Here is a 24195-nt window from a genome sequence, read left to right as displayed (position 1 = left end):
TTTAATTTACCTTTATTCGTTTACTTCTGAAGCTATTTATTTCTTTGTCGGTGTTTAACTTTTTGCTTACGCACTAGTCTTGTAATTAATTCTGAAACAGATGGCTAAACAAAATTCCTGACATACGATTATTTTATTATAAAAACACGTTGGAGCGTAAGAAACCATAACCAAAATATTTAAATAAATTATTATGTTTATACTCGAGAAAACGAGACGACTTAGCGAAAAAAAACAATTTAGAATAACCGTGCACATAAATTAGTGTTTTGTTTTTAATAACTAAAAATGATCCTTCTAAATAAAATGTTACTTCGATCAAAAAATGTTTATGAAAAAATTCAAATAAACTTCAGCCAAAATTAAAACTTAAAACTAATTTCGTTTTTCTTTGTTTAAAAATTCATAATTTATTTTGAAATTCCTTTGAACATTGTGATGGTAATTTGAATAATTTTTTATGTTATTACATTTACACCTCAAGAAGGCAAAAAAAAAATGGTATCTTAAATTGAACACATCTAGTTACTGTCATTGCTTTAATTCATATGTATTATGTTTCTATTAAATTCTGGTTTGTGTAATTGTGTATGAACTTCCTCGATCCAGTTGTGCTATTAATTTTAATTTTATCGTGACTGCACTCCAAAGCTCCCTTTTCGACCTTTATGTTCTTTCACGCCGTTGTGAATTTCAATAGGCTTATCACAAAAAAAAATTACTGAGAATATTAAATTTTTATTTCGAACCTCATTGAATATTATGCAAATTGAAAGTGAACTGGTGCGAATACGATACCACTTATGCAGTTTAACGGTTAGTTATGGCGCCTGTTTTTTCACCTACAATATAATAAAACAAATTATTCATATATACTCAGAGTCAAGTTACTGCAGCATACGGATAGTTGTACAAGTGGACACATTTGTCTATGTATATATTATGTATTTAATTCTTTCATGATAACCTATGTCGTAGTATGTGTGCTTATGTATCTATTAACCTCAGTACTTATTACGTCGACTGAGTTGACTACTTTTGTGGTAAAAAACGCTTGATGTTTTATACAGCCACCAACACAATGTCAGGCCATAAAATTATTTTCCAACCTATTTTTTTCAACAGAGTCCTGTATTAATTTTATCAAGGTATCACACGGCTGAAGTTAAACACGCAAACGCTACGACCTCAAAGCATATACTGCATAATAAGATACACTTTTTTTATTCTTTTTGTTTACTGTGCGATTACAAAGCCTTAGCTCGTGATACCATAATAAGCATACCTTTTATATATTACTGAGCCAAGTATTTTGCACAACCTATAATTTGTCTACATATTTTCTAGGGAAAAAATGTTATGTGCGCTCAAAGGATATATTGTTTTCAAAAAAAAAATCATAATATATTTCTTACACACACACTCAATAATTACTGAGTATGTGTACCAATTGAACTCAATGTATAATGTATATTTAATATAAATTTGCTAATATAATATTAGAAAATTTTTGCATTTTTCCGTACACTTTCAGTGACTTAAAAAACAGTTAGATTTACCCTCGTATAAACATAGGCGACGATTCAGCTTCTGCAAACATCCCTGAATATACAGAAGTAGTCAGAGCCCTAAGGACATTTTAGGCAATTATCGTTTAGGGGAAGATCGTTATTCGTTTATTATAAATCTTATATGGCCGCAAGATAAGTTATATAGGTTTAAAAAAAGACTCATTTCTAGATACGTACTACCATTTGATACGAAAGTAAAATGTAATTTTCCTTGACCATCTATGGTAATAGTATACAGTTTGGACGATAATTTAGCGTCGTAAAAAATCGAAAAAGTTATTTTAATACAACCTCCGGGGATCGACAGCAGGTCATCTAAAGTGTACTGGAAATCATAGGACAAAAAAAAATTGTACTGGATTAGATGCTGTGATATAAGGCGTCGTAGAGATAAACCTTATCACAAGAACTTATCAGTGCTCTTGTCATTCACATGTCGATAAACTTCCGTACAGGTTGTTGTGCGGCTAAAGAAAACACTGTATCGTGTCAATATTTAATTTATTAAATTTCTCGGATAAGCGGTGATTTTTATGGATTATTCAACTAAGGACAAAATAAGGATTAAAAGGACTGAAAAATAATAAAAATCAAAAATATATGTTGTCAATATTTGCAAAGAAAAAAAATAACAAGTGCATTGTAAAAAACAACACGTTCTATTCTCAGTACATTTATTTACTTTACACATCAACGAATCACGATTCTTTTTAAATTTCTGTTTTAGAATTCTTAATATTTAAAATATTTGATTGGTATTTACTCGATGCAGTATTTAATACAACAAAAACGTTGTATTTGACTCGGTAAAAATTGATTAAATCTAATTAAAAAATTGTCATTTTAGCTACGCAATAACTAACACTAACACAATTAAACTATACTAATTTCGAGACGACGATCGGTCAAAATTGATGGCCCACAATAGTGTATTATACGTTAATAGAATATTTTTTATCACAATAACATTGTTTTTTTAAAAATAAATTCACGATTAGTGCACTCAAACGGAAAATCATAAAATAAATACATACGAGTTTATATAATATATACAGTAAAAGTGAACAAAACTCTCAAGTCATGCATCTTAGATGATTGATTTTAAGAAGCTTTAGAAAGGAATAGCTGCATATAGATTACATTGAAATTCAAATATTTAGCAAACGCTGGGCACGCGCATATACGTGCAGCATATAATATGTATTACAAAAGCTCTGAAATTAATTCCTACTTCAACATAAGGCTTATCTGACTATGTTCAACATTTGGCCGGCCGATGCCTCTCGAGCTTTACCATGTACACGTCAAAACTTCTTGTATATAATTCACACTCGGTCCTCGCACCTAACTTTCCTTTTAACTTAATTGCGCTCTTACGAATCGTTACTGAGTCGTTAATTTGGTATTGTTTTATTAAGTGTTTTTTTTTCCGTATTCTCTCTAATCGGATTCACCGTTACGCTTTTTGCCCAACAACGCCAACGAAAACTACCGTCTTTCTTGGAGTTAAACTCGTTTAATTTGTTGTTTGAGCAGAAAACTCGCTAACGAATTTTGTAAGCTCTGCCCATCTGCCCCACCAGTAGCAGTAACCTTGCCAAATTTCCCGTTCGTCGCCCGTTTCGATTCATTCACATTTTTTGGTCTTTTCTAATCGGATACAAGAAAAACTTTCTTGGAAGACGCTTCCGGCAATGCTCCTTTCAAATGCCAGAAAAACCTCATACGCTCTACCTTAAAGTTAATCCCAGTGACAATTTCTTTAACATTTTATAAATACTCGAATAATATTTATTCGAAACAAATATTACTCTACACATTTTTTATCAGAAATTACTACTAGAAAATTTATTTCCATGAAATTATATATGGCATGATATGTAATACCTTAAAAAATGTTCTGATTTAAATAGGTAAATGAGATATTTCCAGTTAATTTTACGATAAATGAGATTTTATTTCAATATATCAGTTTTTTTGTTATAATACTTATATTAAAAAAAATCGTTATTTACACCAAAAAAAAAAAATGCAAGTTCAAAAATGTACATAATAAGAAATATACACAACTGAACACGTGCATTATAAAATAATGTGTAGTAAACAAAATGGGGAAAACTAACAAGGTAAATGACCTGGACAGAAAATCAGCCACTCAACTAATTTCACGTCATTAAACTTAATTTATAGAACACAAACATATAAACATAATTTATAGAACATTTATCAATCTACCTTTCCTGTGTGCACACCCAATAAAATGATCCAAGAATATTAACAGAAATTGTTCATAGTGTAAGTAACATTACCAAAATTTATTTGAACAAAGCATTCAAATGCATTAGCTACCCATAACGTCCAGCTCAGATTCAACTGTTTTTTTTTTAATATAATTACTAAACTCAAATTTGCTTAAACTTCCTGTATTAATAAGGAGTAAAAAAAATCAAGTTTTATTTGGATCAATAATACATTTTCTTTTTTTTTTTATAACAATAACATGATAGCGCGTAAAAATATGAATTTTATGATAAAATACGCTACATTATAAATTTTACTTAAAGTTATGTGTTTTTGAAAAAAACTCTTATGATGCCAAACACGTTAACACAATAACAGTAACTTACACCGTTGAATGGCTTAGAGTGTAATATTTTATTAATAGTCGACAATAAAACACTAGACTGTGTGTTAATGTGTAAGATACCTGTTTACTTTTAAAACGCACAAGAATCATGATCTAGTATACTATCTGTACTTAAAAAAAAACACGATTATTTTAAAAATTAAACTTTTAATAGGAAAGTATGATGGGTAACTAATAGTCTTTGATTTTTCTAACTATTGATTCAATATAATAATTTTTTTTATTTAACAATATGTACTATCCTATTTTAATAGGTATTATTTGTAGATTACATTAAATACTCAGCAAAAAATTTAATAATAATAAAATAAAACATACCGGTAAGTTTGCTAAGGGGCATAATGAAGTAACGACAATTTCACATTTTATTTATTACTATTTTCTTTACTAATAAATCCACATTATGTTAAACAAGAAAAAGTTTACTAAACCTCTCCGTAAAAATATTGGTTGTAATAATAAATTGTTGTACAAGAGAAACTTTATAATATTAATAATGCATTATGTAAACTATTTTTCTAAGTACAAAGATATTTTTTTTTCAATTTACGTTAAGACAATAATTTTTGTTGGCAAAATAATGTTTTTTTTTGTAGAATCTACTACTGTACATATTATACACGTGATGATAAATATAACAATGTATTTATTGAAAAGCAATGAAAAAAATTACATAAGTGAAAGTTAAACATCCGTTCTATCCTACGGTTACAACATATTTTAACAGTTTTTCAATATTAGTATGTTTCATATCGGATCATTTTTTTATTTTAACATCGCTGACGCTTAATTTCCTGCCAATTGTAACATCAATATCTATTTTCGTACTGTTTTTTATAATCATCCGTGTGCATAATCAAAGAGATCAACTATATGTATTGAAAAACAATTTCACTGAACTCAACTGATTTACTAAATAAAAAATGTTCACCCTAAAGCTAATATAAAAGGGGAAAATAACACAGTTGTATTGACATTGCATTTGATGTCAAAGGTTAAACGGAGTTAGTTTTCTTTCTAAAGTTTTATTTTCTTAAGCAAACTCTTATATCAATATTACTAAGATTTAATTTTTTTTTAACTGCAAATAATTTGCTTTCCTGGTAAAAAAATTATTTATAAAATCATTAAATTTTGGGGTTAATCGTTTTCATCGATTTAACATAAATAAAAGGTGTTTATAGTTTAATTTTTTACAATAAAATTATCTGATATTATAAATATTTCCGAACTAATTATCACAAATATTATTTTTTTTTTAATATTTTAACGAAGTTTGAAATATTTGTAAAAAAATATTTAAATGAGTATGACGTGTTAATATTGAAATACATTTTTTAAGTAATAAAACTCTGTGTATCTTACAACTCACTAATTCTTTGAAGTAGCTAAATTGACTATATAAAACGCCGTCTTACATTAATAAAAAAGTCATAACGTAGTAAAGTTTTCACTATTGACAAAGTTATCGTAACAACAAAAAATATTATTCGTCAACCTTTACAAAATTCATATTTATTAGAAAAGTATTTAGTAAGCATAGGTATACTGTTTTCTTTCAAATTGTGCCTAGTAGTCTTCTGGCAAAGAGAAATAGGTTCACCACAACTGCTAATGCGTTTACATAAATAAGTTTCTAGTTAGTAAGTGGGTTTCGTAGAGACTAAAATCCAACGTGCCACTACAAGTCCTCAGGGGATGCCAACAACTCTTGTAGTAAATGCAATTGTGTGACTTCGGATAAATTTGCTTTCGCGCGTTGAACAATGAATAGTGGTCACACGTATCCCGAGGCTAGTCGAAATGAATAAAAAAGGATAAACTTTTTATTTTACCACAATTGAATTCTGTCTTTGCCGAAGAAGTATCGTTTTGTACAGAGAAAATAATTGTTACCGTAAAATAGGTGAGTATCCTTCAATTGACTTTTGATAAAATCAACTGACCCAAGAAGAGAATGAGGTTAGATAGATTTTTTTATTCCATTTCATTTATACATGTTTCACGCGGAGTGGTATTGGTTTACGGTGTCTGTACTTTATCCAATGATAAAGAGTACAAAGATAAAGTGCTTTTCTGTTACTGCTAACAAATCTAATATTGTTGTATCACGTGTTTACAAAATCCAATAAAGTCTACACCACTGTTTTCATCTTCTCCGAGTGGTCGTTATAGTCTCCGTAGTTTCTGCTTACTACGTGATTCTGGTGATGGTGATTATTTTTTTTTTTTTTGGAACAAATGAGTACCTAAAAATCCCCGACCGAGTGGAATTTTTCAAAACGCCTTCCTATTTGTCAGGAAGACTAATAAAGGGAAAACAACGACCCTGTAATGATTTTTCCGACACTAGTATATCAATGTCTAAACGACATTTACGTGATGTTAAGTAAAAGCAACACGCCACTGACTTAAAAATGTTTGCCGTTTAAACTTGAGTGGTAAAAATAATCTCATTGACCAGTAACTGACTGATATTATTTTCCTATGAATATATGACAATAATATCTGAGAATCGGATTAATACTCGATGATCAAAAATACTTTAATCGCATGGAATGGAAAGACGATGTTATCTTTTCCGTTGAAATAATCTCGTAATTTTATAAAAACATTATATTTCTACGACCGAGTAATTCATTAGGAAAAAAAATCTCTTTCTGGGATTGGAAAACTAAAGGCAGTCTTAACGAACCGAAATAATTGAACCACGCATGGATCGCGTATTGGACGCATAGCAAGCTCGGAACTCTAAATTAAATTTTGTTAAGCCCTTTTTTCAACTGTGCATCTCCTTCTATCTTTTTCTACCGTCTCTCATACCATTTCTTTCTCCCCTCAAATGCGTCGGTATGTGATTGTGTCGATTGAACGAATTTACGATGGCGACTAACAATAGACACGACGCCGAACATAAACCTTAACCGGGTTTATTACAATCTTCTGACCGGAAGAGGCAAATACACTTTTCCATAAAAATTACTGTTCTGAAAAAAAACATCTTCAAAATAAAGATGATAAAAGCTATATGCGTGTCTATAAATAACACTTAAGAAATTTACGGTACTATTAATAAAGCTATAACCGCTTGTTGAGAGATAAAATAACTACAATAAACAATTATATTAAAATAATTTTTAAATTTGTAGGTACTCTTATTGAAAAAAGAAAAATGTTTTTAGTTAATTATCAAATATGTAAAAGTAATACATTACGGATAAAATAATTAACGGTATACAGACTGACTATTTTGTATTATCAATAAGAAAAAGAACCAAAAAATTAGATACCAATATATTTTAAATTATACAATTATATTATACAGTGTATCACACTTAAAATTAAAAAATTTGAAATGTGATCGTTTGATTTAATACAAATCAAATATTATTAACAATTATATTGTATCAATAATATAACATCGATGGCTAAGTTTAAAATAGTGCTAAATGCATTTTTGACGAAAAGAATCATATTATAATAGAGTAATTTTTAACTATTATTAAAAAATGGATACTAGAACCACTGATACATTTAAAAAATTAAAACTTCCCTTAAAAAAATACATTTAATATATTTTTATAATAAACCTTTAAGTCAATATTACCGTTTTAAACAAGTTTCATACTTATTTTACTACCAAATTTAATTTTAAAAATTATGAAAGGGTAACTTTTATATAATTAGCCTTCATTTTCTTTTTGACTCTTTTTATAAGAATTTAATGGACTATATATTTTATTTATAATCATTAAAATAATTGCTTAAAAACAATCAATATTTAACTATAACAAGGCAGAGTATTACAAAAAAAAACTTCTAAGTGTTTAAATAAGTGTTTTAAAACACTTATTTATTATCTTTACGCAGTATATAATAAATTAAATGTTTATACATATGAATATTATCTTCTTATTGATAGTTTATAATATAAATTATCCCAATATTTAAAAAAAATCAACTAAGGCTCTAATTATATTGTTATTAGTCACTTGATCTTAGTATTAAAATTACGTTGAACTAACTATAACTATTATCAAACATACCTAAGTCCAAATATTTGCCATGGACTTTTAATTAAAGATGATCATTGAGATTTTCTCTGTATCACACCAAGCCTATTCTTTGATTGGTTCAATTTTATTGGTATTTAAATTCGTACAAATTGTTTATTTTCATAAATATGAAATGGAATACAATATTTCTAAATTGAAACTATTACATCCAATTAATTAATCCTGTAAAATAAATAATTTTTTTTTTAATTGATAACATTTTTTTAAGCTCTAACTATTTTTTTGTTAATACATATTCTTTATGGTAGACAGGACTTATTTTGGCGTGTTACAGTACAAAATGTATAATACGTAAAAAATGAGCAGTATGAAATTGGTGATTTTTAAAGTGACTCCTTATTTAATATAAATTTTAATGACCGACTAAAATATTTAAACGAATTCATCAATTACGTAATTTATGTAAAAAAGCAATAAGGAGTATGTTTAATTGGAGAGTTAATTCTCAAAAAAAAAAAAGTAATAATAATACTAAAAATGACTGAAAAAAAACACTTTTGCTAGTTGAGCTCGTTACTCGTTTTCATATCAAGAATATCTAAAAAAATCAAAATATATAAAAAATGAAATGTAATAAGTTTCATATTTTCACTCGGCAATCTTGCAAGTTTTGAGTTCTTCATTTCGTAGGGATTTTTACCCCTACAGTAATCCATATATTCAAACAGCTGCAAGTGAATAAAAAGGATCACATGTGTGTAAATGGAATATTATTCGGCAGAGTCGTGAAAAAAATCAACAAAGTTTGGCTGGCAGGAAAGGATTAGATACACCGTAAAACTGGGTGGTTTCGTGTTGGGAAAAAAAAAAGGGAAAACATTTTTCAGGTGACTATTTTAGACCCATCGTTGTGTATTTGAAATTGAAATCTCCCGTGGCGTATCGAAAGTTTTGGTCGAGAGATTTAAGAGCCCACATTAAGCCAACGGACCGGCTGTGGAGGAAGAGGACTTATCCTGAGACCTGTGGTGCTTCACGTATATTTAAGCAAACGTCGTGTACTTCCGCTACGACGGATACACATAAAGGCCAACACCAAGTCTTTTACCCTCCATTAAACACCACTACCGATAAACTCATGCATATTGCATGCATATTGTATATTATGGTCACTTGTCCACACGGTCCCAAGCCTTTAAACGAAAACTTAAATGATAACGATGAAAAACTCGGTAGTTAGAATTAGCAGTTCGCTAAACGAGTATTTTTGCTACAGACGATTTGAATATTTGAATTTCAGTTTGGTACTGAATGTATAGTGTTACTTGAACAATAGTTATTGTTTTTATTTTATTATCGAACACGCTAGTTTTAATTTTTATTTATTATTTGCTCGTAATGATAGGGTGTGTTTAATTGGAAACAAAATTTTAAGAATTTTTTTTTATGAGAATTCTTATCGCGTGATATAAAAAATTACTCTTTTAATAGTCACACGCTAATATTAGATTCCAAAAAAGTGTGTTTTAATAAATATTTTAAAATTGAAAATAACTATTTTAAAGGTTTTATTTTTTTTTTAATTTGTTTCAGGTGAGTTCTTGTTTTAATAAGGAGACTGGATTTTGCCGTAAGAATATAATTATGAAAATTATTTCTAACTCAACCCTTATTTTTATATTATAGTAAGTTTATCTAAACATTTAAGTTCTCGTCCTACCTGATTGTTGAGTATTCTTAGCGAACATTTTTAATTAATGCTTTTTAGTACAAAGCAAGTAAAAACTGCTACACTAACTCTATCACTATGAATTTATTTAGTTTTTTCGCCGTAAAAGTAAAAGTGTTTAAGGATTTTTATCGAGAAAATTTAATATACTTTTCCATCAATTCCATATGTAATGAATCATTAAACGTACACAAAAAATAGTTAAAATGTGTTACATGTATTTTCACTTAATGTTTATGAGTATTTATGAATAACTATATACACTCGTAACACATTTTAAAAACTATTGAATAATACCGACACTTTTCCAGCAATCAATTTAGGTATAAATTCAGTTAGGACCATAAAATCGGCAATTTTATTAAAAAACGAATTTCCACATGAAATTATGCCTGTTTTTATATTCGATTTACATTTAGAATTTTCATAATAGAAAGTTAAGTTTTTAGCTCTTTAATATTTATATTCTGTTTTCACGTTCATCAATATACAATATAGGTCAATGTGTGTTAGTAAAATCTGTCAGTTAGCTGTATTTGTTGACGAGGCGATCTCTGTCGAGGCCGACGTCATTATGAACCACTTTGGACTCGGCAGTTGGTACTCGGAGCTGTCTGAGGATCAACCGACAACGGCCCTTTTGTTTTTCCCTACATGATACTTTTGAATATTCTATAACATATATCTGATGACTCGTCTAAATAAGAGCATGTGCTTTGTGTTGAATTTTATCTCCTTATGAAATGTTTATCAGATATCATTGATAATTTTTGTCAAATTTTAAACATTAATAAAAAATTTCATTACTGAAATAATTATTTTCCTACCATTAATATTTCTAAGAGTTCATTTGGGTCGTTTTATTTATAATTTTTTTATCCTTTTATAGACATCTTGCGTTAAATTATGTTGAGAACTTAAAGTTTTTCGTCTTTTAATCGAATAAAAATCTAACACAAAAAAGTCAATACAGCATACTTTACGTTTTTATGAACTTGCGTCACTATAAATCAAAATGCATTATTAATCTAAATCTGTATTGTATCGTGATGTCTGCAAGTCTAGCTTCACACGTGTTACTTTATTTTTATTTCAAATCTTAAAATAAACTAATTAAAACTTCTATGACAGTCGTCGACTGACAACTGCTCGTAGTTGTTTTTCATACTATTTAATACTTCTTTGGCTAATTTTCTATTGTGAAATTTTCTTAGGTCAACACTCCTAGAAACACCTATACATGATGTGTTACACAATAGAATCTGTGTAATCGACAATAAATCGTCATTTCGGTTTTTATGATTTCCGTCGAATTTGGCTCGAATACAGGAATCTGATTCGAGAGAAGGCGCATTTTTTGCTTCTTATTTTTTGGATTCGGTCCAAAATGCGACAAGACCTATTATATTAGAGGCCGAGAAATGTAAAAATTCTATTTTTATTAGAGCGTTTTTATAGTCGTTCCCTGACAAAGACCACATTGTGTTATTCATCCCAAAAGTTGAGTATATAACATTAGTAACGGGTCACCGATTGACATTTAAAAAACTAGCAAAATAAGAACTTTACTTTCGATTGGTTATGTTCTGTTGTAAATCATTACAAATGATCACAAAATAAAATATAATACTCTGTTCGAGTGAAAAAACCAAATGGTTCACGTTTACCGGCATACTTGAGCTCCGCCAGCTCGATTTGCATTACATCGCATTCGCATTACTGTGTGCAGTAGTAACTCCTTCCAATTGGATTATGACGTTTCGCATTTAACTATTTGTCGAACCGTATTAAGAGGTCTTGCGGATGATTTCTCCTAAAACCCTTTCGGAGGCACACGCGCATCGGTGAAAAACACACATACAAACGATATAGTTCCGGTTGGTGAATTTTTTTCGTCTCGAGTGTTCGGTGAATTACAATCAAAGTCGTGTACAATCGTATTGTTTCGACCAAACGGTTGTAGCAGACACCGTAATTATTATTATTATAAATTATTGATCTAAACAAAAAGACCGTTGATTTCATCAAAATACAAAACACGGCAATTTGCATTGATGTTAGCTGTGCAAACGATCATTGCGGCGCTGCTATTCACAACGAACAGGTGGTATGTGCACGACGCGCTTATTACTGAGAGATTAATGGATGACCCGTGTCCGGAAAAGGGGGGCACACGGGAAATTCCTATCGAGGGGCATATTACACGTACAGAATGTGCGGTTTCCCGGGGGACACATGCGATAATTATCAGCGCATACGTTCTGCATAGGTGTAACGGACGTTTGAATTATTGCTTTATAGAAGTGTGAAAAGTTTTGTTGGTCACCTACACCACTGGGCTTTTTGAGTGGTGGTCGAGGTATTCCACCAGCGCCAACTATTCGTCCGACGGCGTTTTGATCCTTTTTCGACCCCAACTCTCTGCTGTTGGACCGAAACTCGGCGATACTATTGTTGCGTCATTGTAGTTTGGCTTTTACGGTTTTCTATTGGAGTTGTTCCGCTTGTGACCATAACCTCAGATATCTACCAGAGTTATTTGAAAAGGATTGTGTGAAATTAATGTATTACCACTCGATGTTATTGTTCATAAAAGTGCCGTTTAACGCAAATACAATATCTGTGCGTAGATTCTCTACAAACTTATAGCTTTAGGCTGATCGCCAAAAGTTTCAGAATTAAATACTATCGGGTTTAACACATACGTGATCATATACGATGTTGTACTTTAGAGTTCTGTAATTTTCAAGAATATAATTTTAAAATAATAATATTAACCACAAGTGGAAAACAAAAAATTATAAAACCGAAAAAATGTTACCCAACGACATATTGCCTATGGGGCGCCCATAAGGCGGTAGACTCTGCATTCAAAGATATTGTGATATATGACAAGACTTTTTCGACAACTATAAACGCGTTTCATGTAAATACACTAAAGAAAGCAATAAACATTTTTTTTTTTTTTTATACAAACTCTAAAAAATGAATAGCCGTACATATTTATTATGTAATAGAAAAAATTTATTATACAGAGCTATCCGTTTATCATAGCCCACTCAATTACTTAAAATAAATACATTATTGTGGAAAAAAATATTTTTGATTTATCAGTAACTAATTAGTTTTTGACGTCATCTCTTATAACTTAAGGTGTGTCAATTTTAATTTTTCAAACGGTTGTGCAAATATTTAATTGACTTATAATATAAAAAAACTCTCATTAAAAAATTATTGTTTGAAAATAATTATTGGACCAGTAATTTCGGAAGTTATTAGCAATTTAAAGTAGTGTCTGTAGGTAATTCGCCGGTTTTGTTATTTTTACCATTAAACGGTTTTAAGCTGCACTCCTCCTCCTACTTAGGTTTAAACATTTTAATAAACCTTCAAAATACTATTCTAAAAGTTGTTATCTGCCAGTCATTTTCTAATAAATAAACTAGTTGTTTATTTAAGTATTTATATGTTACCATTTGTAAAACTAAAGTCCGCACCCTTCCAGTGTCTAAGTGTCGAACATTAAAAATACTTTATGATTAATTAATTGAACATTTTAATTGAAAGAAATCAAAAGTAAAATATTATATTTACTATTTAATTAAGCGGTGAATGATAAAATAATCACTCTGTATACACAAAACGATTATAAAATAATAAGAATTTCCAATTATTTTTTGACCAGTTTCATTTAAAATTAATTCTAAAATTATTTCTAAGTGAGGATGAGACTATATAAGTACTAGTAATTAATGTATTTTATTGATCGCGACAATAATAGTAAAAGCTTTTATTTCTAAAATAGTTTACAAAAATAAAAAATGAAAATTCCTCTGGTATTTGCTGTTAAACTGGAAGTCTTATATTAAAATATACAACATCTAACAGGTATTCAAATATAACCAAACAACAGTTAGTAAAATCCTTTATCTATACCAATTCACAATCTCACACTAGGGAATATCTTAAGTATTCAGGACAATTTTACATTTAACGTTTTTTTATTATTTATTATTAGTATCCATCCAAACTGTTTCATGAAAACGATGGTATGTCTAGAAATTTCAGACCAGCTTTAACCCCAAACCTTTGTTTATAAATAGTTCGTTGAAAATTCTCTAAATATTTTCTCTTTTACTCTTGTGATCGAACATGTACTGTGAAATAAGAAATTTGAGTTTACACATATTTTAAATTCAACGATAGCTCTTGCCGAAGCAATGTACATAGAAATTTTGTTTATATGCGGATGAACAAGAAAGGAGGTTGTGTTGAATAAATATTTTCAAAATCGCTCACATGAAATCAAATAAAATTATTTCTCTACTTATTACATTCATCTTCAAACGTATAGGATTAACTTTTCAATAATGCAAAATAACTAAACGTTTCACTTGAATAAATCTAAAAGTATAGTTCATTTGTTTAAATTGAACATTTTTTCAGTGAGAGCCATAAAAATTTGAAGAAAAATATTATATATAGAGAAACATTACGAGTACGGAATATTTGTCCTACTGTTTTTTTTAAGTAAATAAGATGAATAATAATTGAACAGTGTTCTTCGACAAACGAATCATTTTTTAAATAAAAGACACTGAGGACGACGGTTTTAATTTTGTGATTCAATATTTAAAAAAAAATTAGCGTAGGTTGATTATTGTGATTTTTCGTTCAATTGAGATGCATCAGAAAACGTAAGAGAAAAAAAACAAAGAAAATGTGAACAATCCTGAGACTACAGCGATGTGGTGGCGGGCGGCATCTATGGACCGTGACGTGCGGTGCGATAGGCGGTCCAACGGCTCTACGATGGTGTACGACCGTTGCCGACGGTACCTCGTGCCGACTCCCGGCACGTAGAGAACGACCAGTGATGCCAAACGTCGTCCGTTCAGCAGCCGGTCGCGCTGCGTGGTACGTTCTTCCGGCATTGTTTCATTCGTCTGGTTTTCGCGTGTGACACTAGTGAACGCGTGGGGAACGTATAAAATTTATGGAGAATTCTTTGGACATAGCGATTAATCCGTCGGGGTACTTCGACTGTTGGGAAAATATAATAATTTTTTATTGAACTCTCCATTCGAATCCTATATTTCATGGAATTCGACTGTTTAAGATCATAAACCAAGCGTTTGTTTTTACGGTACACTCTAAACATTCTGTGAGCAATTTTAAGTGTGTTTTTTTTTTAATAATGCGTAAAAAGTGGACGATTCTGGCCATCCGGCTGTCTATGGCATACGTTTGCCTGATGTTGTTTTTGGATTTCGTGGCCGCCGAAGACCACTCCGATGAACGGGAATCTGTCGTTGACAATTTCTTTGCGGCTTACTTTGAACAGCCGTGTTGTGTTCGCCCTAGACATGTCAGACACCACAAAAGTGAGTCATTTTTTTATGCTTATAATTGAAAAACAAACAGCCTGTCGAGCTATTGTATTTCATACTCTTTTTATATATTTTGAATTCCCTCTAGATGAAGACCCTTACTGGCAATGTTTTTTTTTCATTTAAGCTACAGGTGTACGTTGAAATGAAATTAAATAAACGTTCCTCTTAAAAACGTTTAGTCCAATTCTATTATTTTTTTTTTACTTACCGTGAAAAACAAAAGCGTACTATCAATAACGCGTGCTTAGGTTTAATAACATTACAGAATATTGTCATAGGCACGCTATACGTTTTTAATATTAAAATAATGTTCTATAGTTGTGTATCTCAAATTATCTACTCTTATGGAAACTCTTAAATTATGTTGTACTGACCAGGTTCCTCTGAAATGTATTGTATCTATGATCGACATTTCTCACCAATCCATGTACTTTGACTATTTCAGTCTAAATTGGAGTCAAGTTATTTGTAACAAATGGCTACAAAACCCGAATTCATTCCGTTTTAACTTATTATGGAGTTATGTGAAGTTGGAATTTAAATAAACGTACTCTGTAATAGAATAATCTAAGAAACACTCGTTTGTTTGTGACCGAATAACTGGACTTGGCCACTGTGTGTAAAACACTAGAAGTTTTGCACTCAAAAGACTTCGTGTTCTTATAAGTTAATGCATAGAAGAAACTCTTGAAAAGTTGTGTACAAGTTGTATTAAAATATATTCTTCGTGAGACCCTTGGGTGTAAACGTTCTAGTATTTTGTTATATTTCATCTATAAAAACTAGTAAGAAATATATAAGTTAAACACTAAAATGAAAATAATAAACTACTACCCATAAGTTGAAAACAATAATTGTCAAACTAATTTTAATATTTTTAATCAAATAAAGACACTGGTATGGATTTAATACTGTTGTTTTTATTTAGACTTTTCTTAATTATGTATGAATATTTTTCTATAACGATTCTTTGAATACTCTTATTGTGTAACTTTAGATTAGTTAGTTTGAAATATTTTTATTTTATTTGTCTACAACTGATTATTTTATTTTAAAAAAAGTATCATTTCTGTGATACTTTGATATGAAATTAAAACTTTCGAGTGAATTATTATACCAATGAATTAAGATGAAATGTGACAACATTATTTGTCTTATCACAAAACATAATAAAATAAAATATACAAATATAAATTAATAAATGTAAAAAAAAACATTAGCAACTTTCTTAAAGTTGTAAATATAAATTCTAAAAAATTATTTATAAATAATTTAGATATTTTTGTACGCATTTATTTTAATATTTAATTGAAATATTAACGATAATATTGAAAAAATAATAAATTAAGTAATACTAAATGGTATAATCATAAAAGAATACCTAAAAACAACATTGATATTCTTTAAAAACACTGTAATATTTTCTTTAATATATACATTCTTATAAAAACTGGGCAATTACAAACGAAATCTTAGAGACTTGTCATATTCGCTTCGTTATAATAACTCGGTAATCATATGCCAGTGGGATGCCAAAGACAAAGTGTGAAAAAGTGTCCCCTTTTAAAAACGATTTTGACGCACAAAACGAGGGTTGTGCTATTCGGCGACTACGACAATACTCATTGTGTCTACAATTTAAAACTTTAGGGAATAACACGATGAAAAAAATATCCAGTTGAAGGGTCTAAGCTGAAACGTACATGCGACACTCATTATTTCAATCGGATTCGTTAAAACAAAAAAATATTTTATCGGTTTTACAATAGGAAAAATATCGTCAAGACGATTTGTTCAGTTCAAGATTACTTCCACATGCTCATGTATAATATCTTTATCTGTGTAAATTGAATTAGAAGCTTTTTTAAAACCAGTAGAAAAGAGAATATATTTCTTCGAAATCTCTGTACGTTATAAATTCTCATGTAAAAGATTTTATTGCTTTGTTCGAATAAAATAAAAACAAATTCATACGAAGTGATATTACCGTGTACCTACACGAAGGAAATGGATATGTGCCAACTCCGTTGATAGTAGTTTTTTTTGAGAATAGCGCGGGTGAGCAAAAAACGTTTTGTTTTAGTTTGTACGCTGATTTTTTTTTTTTTTTGTTAGTCATAATAAATTGAAATAAAACGTTTTGCTTCTTAGTGACTTTTTGAATTCAAAGGATTTTCGTGATAATAATCATCCATTGCAGACATGAATATATACTGCTAAAGTAAAGAATTAAGGTGCATTTTCTAAAAAAATTGTGTCACGTCGAGTTATTATTTTTACCTCATTCCGGATATAATTTTTTCGGTAGTTACTTAGAGTCGGTATTCACGTTCGTACCACTTAAGTGTTATGTAAGCGATTCTACTATTAATTTGCAGAGTATACGCATAAATTTAACTATATACATGCGACAGTATCATGTCGTGTGTGTGTGTGTGTGTTTATGGTAATTGGCGCGACGACGGCGAAGATGTTCTGGAGACAACATTAATGAATACGGCTCGGTTGTCATCGGATACCGAATATGCCCAAGCACATTTAACAGAGGGTCGCCCACACGTGTCCACATATTTATTGTCATCCGAAGATACCGAGAAAAAAAAGAATATGGTGGCCTGCGTTTGTGTTGGGTTTATAATTTCCCAAGTGCTGACGTTTTAATGGATTTTTCAATAATTATATTGCCATGTTACACGGCATTAAATTAATCGTTAAACTAATATATTCGTGAGTGGTATTTACTTCCTGCGAATTCCGTTGAACACTTGATAATTATTTTTTGCCAACTCAACAACATTTTAACTGTGTAATTGCATAAGTGAGTGAGGCCTATCAGTTGATCGAAACGTTTCTAAACATTTCAAAAAATAATGTTCATTTCAAAAATACAGTCAGCTTATTCAAATAAAATTATTATTTTTTAATGAGTTCGTGCAACTCTACCTAATGCACATTGTTGTTTCGTTACAGTTCGTCTGATCTCTGCAGGATTAAAAGTTTTAATATACTTTCGGGCCCTAGTAAAATTCGGTTGCATAGCTCAGTACGTCACAGTTGGGGTCGAACTGCAATTGCGTCTGTTGTAATTAAACGGCAGACAGTAGATTTTGACTAATTATTACCTTTACTTTTTTGTGCAAAATTTATGACTTCTAAAGTTTCATTAAACGAGTTCGGTGTGTTTTCAAGAAATATATTCGTTCCATGTTCACCACCTAACTACTCATTTAAAATACATCTGCACGTTAGTTGAGACCATTTTTCAATGCCAATTTTTGGTGAGAAATTTTCAGTCGTCGTTATTAAAATTTCTATTTGACATTTATGCTCTACGGGTGATTTGTTTAATAATCCTCATGCAATAACAAAAAAAAAAATTTCATTTTTCATTTTCAAAAGTTATTGTTACCTGAAATATAATAAAAATTAAAAGACTAATTATTTAAAATTAAAATTTCATTAAAAATATTTTACTCAGTTTATAATGGTATCCGAAATTCATATCCAATTTTTTTGTGAATTAAATATTTTTGTTGTTTTGACTTAATATTTTTATTATAATTTCAATGTTAAAGTATCTCAAACTCATTAATTAAAAAGAAAATTAGTTCTATTCCGTTTTCTTCGTCTTAAAATTGTACCGACTTAAATTTTTTAAATGTAATTATGTTTGATTAACTGGCCTGTAAATAGAAAAATAATTGATCGATAACTTTTGAATCATTGTTACAAACGATATGAATGTTTTTACATGAGAGCGAGAAGACATGAGCAGTTTAGAAATATCTAATGTTAAAAATATACAGACTGACACATCAATCCATTATTATTAAATGTTAAAAAAATACTAGTCCAATAGTTGTCAACAACCGGTTTTTTTCTTGGTCGGATCATTTTCTTTTATACAGCCTTAGTTTCTATTTAAGAAACGTAAGTTGATATAGTTCTAAGGGTATAGAACTTTTTAGTAATAAAAGTGTTAATGAGTATGACGTGATTAACGGATTATTCTGTGTTATTTTCATTAAAAAAAACAATATTTTCTGATGGATAAATGCCAAAATAAATTAAATAATAAATATACTTTTGGAAAAAAAGTAGTTTATCGATTTGACGCGTTGCTGTCTTTTAATTGCATTTAGTTTTCTCGCGTGCATAAGAATTGTAGTTTTTATAAAATATTTTTTCAACTAGACGGTTCGTTGTGCCGAATGCCAATCTAGTTTTTTATCAACTCAAATGTAGTATTTATAAGTTAAAAAGTTCTCGATAAGGATAATTCTTTATTGAAGTTATTATTTTCGAATGGTGTTTGAAAATGGACAGGTAGTCAGAGAAAACAGAGATTTCCATAAAAATATAATGTTGTGATTATTGTAGCCAACTTAACGGGCAGTTCGTTTGACGTCTAGACATATACGGTAAAGGTGCCGTCGATACTCTGGTGCGTGCTGCTGCTGTTACTGCAACTGACGACGACAACTACTGTTCTGTTAATTATGATAAATGCTGGCAGTTGTGTTCGACGGCCGAAATTACTTGACTGTCTCGTGTTTGCTACGGTTTTAAATACACATGGGGTACGTTGTATGTAACATACTATCATAATAAATACTACCCCCCGAATCCACATTGATGGATTCTCGGGCGCAACATCTGTTTAACAACGTACTACACACGGCTCTTACCCGTCCACGATGACTCGTCCTTTCCACCACCACCACACGCCGTCCTTTGTGTTCTACTTACACTACACACTTCCGACGACGCCATTGCTGCAGTTTCAAGAATTTAAGACTTTAACCACTGAACGTGTTGGACTATTTACCGGCGCTGACGTTATTCACAAGGACGAAAAAGAATTTCGCATATTAAAGAAACGCACTAATGCAAGTTAAAATTATTTCGGTTTGCTTTTTATTGGTAATTGAAAACTGAAATTTTTTATTTTGCGCCCAACCCAGTATTGGATGTGTTAAACTCGTATTTGTTTTTATTATTTCAAAGAAAAATTAAACACGAACGGAGTCGTAAAAAAGTCAAATTATATACATATATAATTCAATTGATGTAATCCAATGTTGAAGTTGTAAAGCGTTAATTTATTGTGTTAGTTAATTGAAATGAGCCTTAGACAATGTTCAGGCTTATACAATAATTTCATTATTCGAACAACGAGGTCAGATTTACACTCAAGTTAAATTCCATCTGCTAATTCTAATATTATTACTGCGCATGATCAGTGACAATTGTACGATTTCGACACTCGTATCTTTTGCTGTTATCGTTTGATAAAATTGATTGGTCGGTATAAAAAAATAATAAATGTTGTTAAATTTTATCGTTAAGCAGACAATGTTATTTCCGTTTTGTACGCTGGTAGATGTTGATGAGCGATTGTCGTTGAAGTAAAAAACACGATATTTTATTTTTAATTGAGTTGAGACGACTCGAAATACAATACTCGACAGCCGCCTGTACGATACCCTCTCCAGTCCACTCGACATGTGGCCACCCTCCTCGTAGGGCACACGTTTTAATTATTGTACGTCACATCCTACGGATAGAGCATTTGAACCCAACGCAGTCGACATAAGGTCAACAGGTATAGCACTGCGTGCGCGTAAAATAGACAACGAAGTCTTCTCACGCCCACTTGTGTTGGTGTTATCGTTACAACATCAACGTGTATAATTTTTGTTTTTCCTCTGAGTAAACATTACAACATGCACTGGCGACGATTATTGTAATAATAGAGTTCCGTGTTTGTTTTTGACGGCCCCGAGCGCAATTTATCATCGTCTCTCAGGTCGTTTCTAATAGCCACTAGGGTTGTGGAACATTTCTGAAGACCTGCGGATTTAATTGCTGTTGGCCGATCAGCCACACGAGCTTACATGAAATTAATTAATAACGAGGTGTGTGTCGAGTAGATGATGTGTTTAAGTAGCTGGAGAATAAAATAGACTTTCTGACACAATTGTTGTGAGAAATGCATACGATCGTCTCGTGCTACGTTGCCATACGTCTACGTGCAAACCGGTTCCCGACAGAGTTTTTTTCACTGGTACTTCCGACACGAAACGCTATAAATTTCAATAAACGAGGGCTGTCTATCGAGTAATCTCTTCACTGTTATGATGATGTCTACACAACGCAATAGCAGTTTGCTATTTTACAAAACTAACACGGCGTCAATGAAGAGGCACTTTTCACCGGTGACCCATCCGCTGGTCGGTTTGAACACATACATCATGACGTTTTACTCTCAGCACCTGTAACATTGACGCCGCTACGTGTCTTGTACCTTTCCTACAAAAGGCGTACGAGTTCCTTGCTGATCTCTAGTGTTCATACGATACGGAAAATTCTCGGCATGCACTGAATAGTAATAACATTGCGCACAAACCCCAATGTTTTTACTTTTGCACGCAGCTTCCACCGATGAGTCTATATGAGGCATTTGTACGGGGCGAGGTCCTAAACTAAACACAATCGAACGGAGGGAGAATCATCGCGTAGCCCTTTGGGTAATTATCGCATCCCCTAGCACAACCATAGACCGGGTTGACGTTTCGCCGACCGTAATTAGAGCAATCGCCGACCGGGTACCTGACCGGAATTCCAAACGACAGTTCAAATCCCGTTAATGGAATTGACGACCGGGATGCGTAGAGAAATTGATTCGTCTGTTGGCCGAGTTAGTTAGTCTAGAGTTGATTACACGGTGTTTTTTATGCGCAATATTATTGTGGTCATGACACGTAAAGCTGATTCGTCGAGAAACACAGTGGAAATACCCTATTTTCCCGCCAACTATTAATATTTCTCGTTTTGCAATAATAAACGTTTTTATACAACAGAAAATTGCTTGTATTGATTTTATGCGTTACAAAACGCACCAAAAATAAAACTGCGGAAGCGACTAACTATAAAAATACGCAGTAAGCCCTTGGGGATTACGTGAAACGGGCAACTTCATTAATTTTAGTCCAAACATTATTCGAAAGTCGCATTGAAAGAGCAATAATTATTTTAATGTGGAATTAACATTTATTAATTATAATGAACTCTAAACCTCTACTCGAGACCTTTGTTTGTATTTAGGCTACATATGCTTTTCACCGACTACGTATTGTCGTGACCATAAATCTTTATAAACACAGATGATGCTGCTGCGCACTCAAACACCATTATAATTCAATATTTGTCCACAGAACAATACAAATACGCGTTTCCACACTCTGGTCGAGGACAATGAAATTTCTTTGTTTTCATCGACATTGTCTTGACACGGCTGTGTCCACTGGGTTTGTATAATTTTCGTGTGCACACCTGCAATAGTGAATTCCACTAGGCGTTTACAGAGGACGCTCTGTGGCGACCATTTTTGTTGAACACACATACATACATAACATTGACTGTGCACCACGTTGGGTAATGGCAATAATCCACACTCGAGGGAAGAGTGTTTCGAATTAACTGTTACTACTAGTTGATGGAATGACGAAAGTAACAAATTTCACTGTAGTTAGAACAAAGAATGACTGGATGAGAGAGATCGTCCTACCGAAACCGCCACTGTATGGTCGCCCAAGTGTATAATAGCCCGACCATCCAAAATTTACGCACAAAGGTCTATATTTTTGTTGTTGTTCCGAGAAGTTTTTCCCTTGTGTCTCGAAGCTAAGGGACTTTATCGCGTTGCCCTTGGGGGTCCGCCAGAAGTTTTGCCAACGCCACGACCGTTGTTTCCTGTGCGAGAGTCGTAAATCGCTGTCGCCGGGTCAAATAGATGGCAATTTTCTTTTGGTCTCTTTTTCTCTCCCCGTGCGTTTCGCATTGACATATCGACGAACTAACTGCTGGCATGCAAATCCTACAAAATAAATCTCTCGTCGAGTTTCCAACGAAACGGATACACAGAATTACGGCGATTGGGAATTCTAAAGGAAATCAGGTAGAGCGATGGCGGCGGTGTGCTGCGGTCGGGCGCCGATAAATACCCAAAATGGCCGACCGGTATACGATGTAGAACCTATTATTACAGGCCGGGTGTGTGTATATCATGCCGTATTTTTATAATAATGTTGTATACCTGCGTACCTGTGTGTGTAGTATCCCCGAAACGACAGGTTTCTAATTAAGACATTAAGTCAAAACCAGCGTTCCCGTCGGCAGAGAATAACAAAGTGGCCCTCCTTCCAGTCACCTATAACAATGTACAGTTTTTTTTTTCTTTTGATCAATTAACAAGGCCGATCAGAGTTTTTGCGGTAATAAAACTTGTCTGTTTGGTCTACCGTACTCTTAACATCGAACGAGTATTGTGTGTTATGAACGCCAGTGCAATTTGATTTTCTATTGAAAATAAATTATACTCGTTTGCATAATCATCAGTTACCATTTATCATATCAATTGTCATTTATTTACTTAATACTAATGTGTCAAACAATTACTACGCGGACTCAATTTTCAGATGGAGTTTTATAATAATTACTTTTTGACATTGAATATCGATAATATATACTCATTCGAGTAATTAGATACTAACAAAGTACCTGGAACATATTGTATAATTAATAACGCAAAGATATTCTATCGAAAATATTATATTACTTATTGTTTAATAATTCATTAAAACTAAAATAATAATGATTTTTTTTTTTTATAGTTTGTACATCACAAGTGAGAGCGAACAACTAATCGGAGTTTTATTATTTTTCATTGGCTTTTTATGATGAACCATATCTTTTAACAGAATAATGTAGTTTGAGGTATTTACTGCGTGTAATCTACAGGAATAGTGTAGCCGACAGTAGTTTACATTTACTTAAA

General features: G+C 31.4%; 1 protein-coding gene across 6 annotated transcripts in view; it reads left to right on the top strand.

Annotated features, from left to right (window-relative positions):
* Positions 1-24195, top strand: part of LOC126896012 (semaphorin-2A) — a 205632-nt gene that overhangs the window by 113356 nt on the left and 68081 nt on the right. Inside the window, exon 1 of one of the 6 annotated variants that reach the window (XM_050668414.1) lies at positions 14833-15347. The exons of the other annotated variants lie outside the window; for them this stretch is intronic. Within the exon in view, the coding sequence (XP_050524371.1) occupies positions 15161-15347 (187 nt within the window). The 5' untranslated portion in view covers positions 14833-15160. Of the gene's footprint in view, positions 1-14832; positions 15348-24195 lie in introns of those variants that run through there. 6 annotated transcript variants of the gene reach the window in all.

Source organism: Daktulosphaira vitifoliae, unplaced genomic scaffold (assembly GCF_025091365.1).
Source record: "Daktulosphaira vitifoliae isolate Bord-2020 unplaced genomic scaffold, ASM2509136v1 Scaffold_1, whole genome shotgun sequence".
Taxonomy (NCBI): domain Eukaryota; kingdom Metazoa; phylum Arthropoda; class Insecta; order Hemiptera; family Phylloxeridae; genus Daktulosphaira; species Daktulosphaira vitifoliae.
The sequence above is the reverse complement of the archived record's forward strand: the minus strand, read 5'-3'. Positions and strand labels throughout refer to the sequence as shown.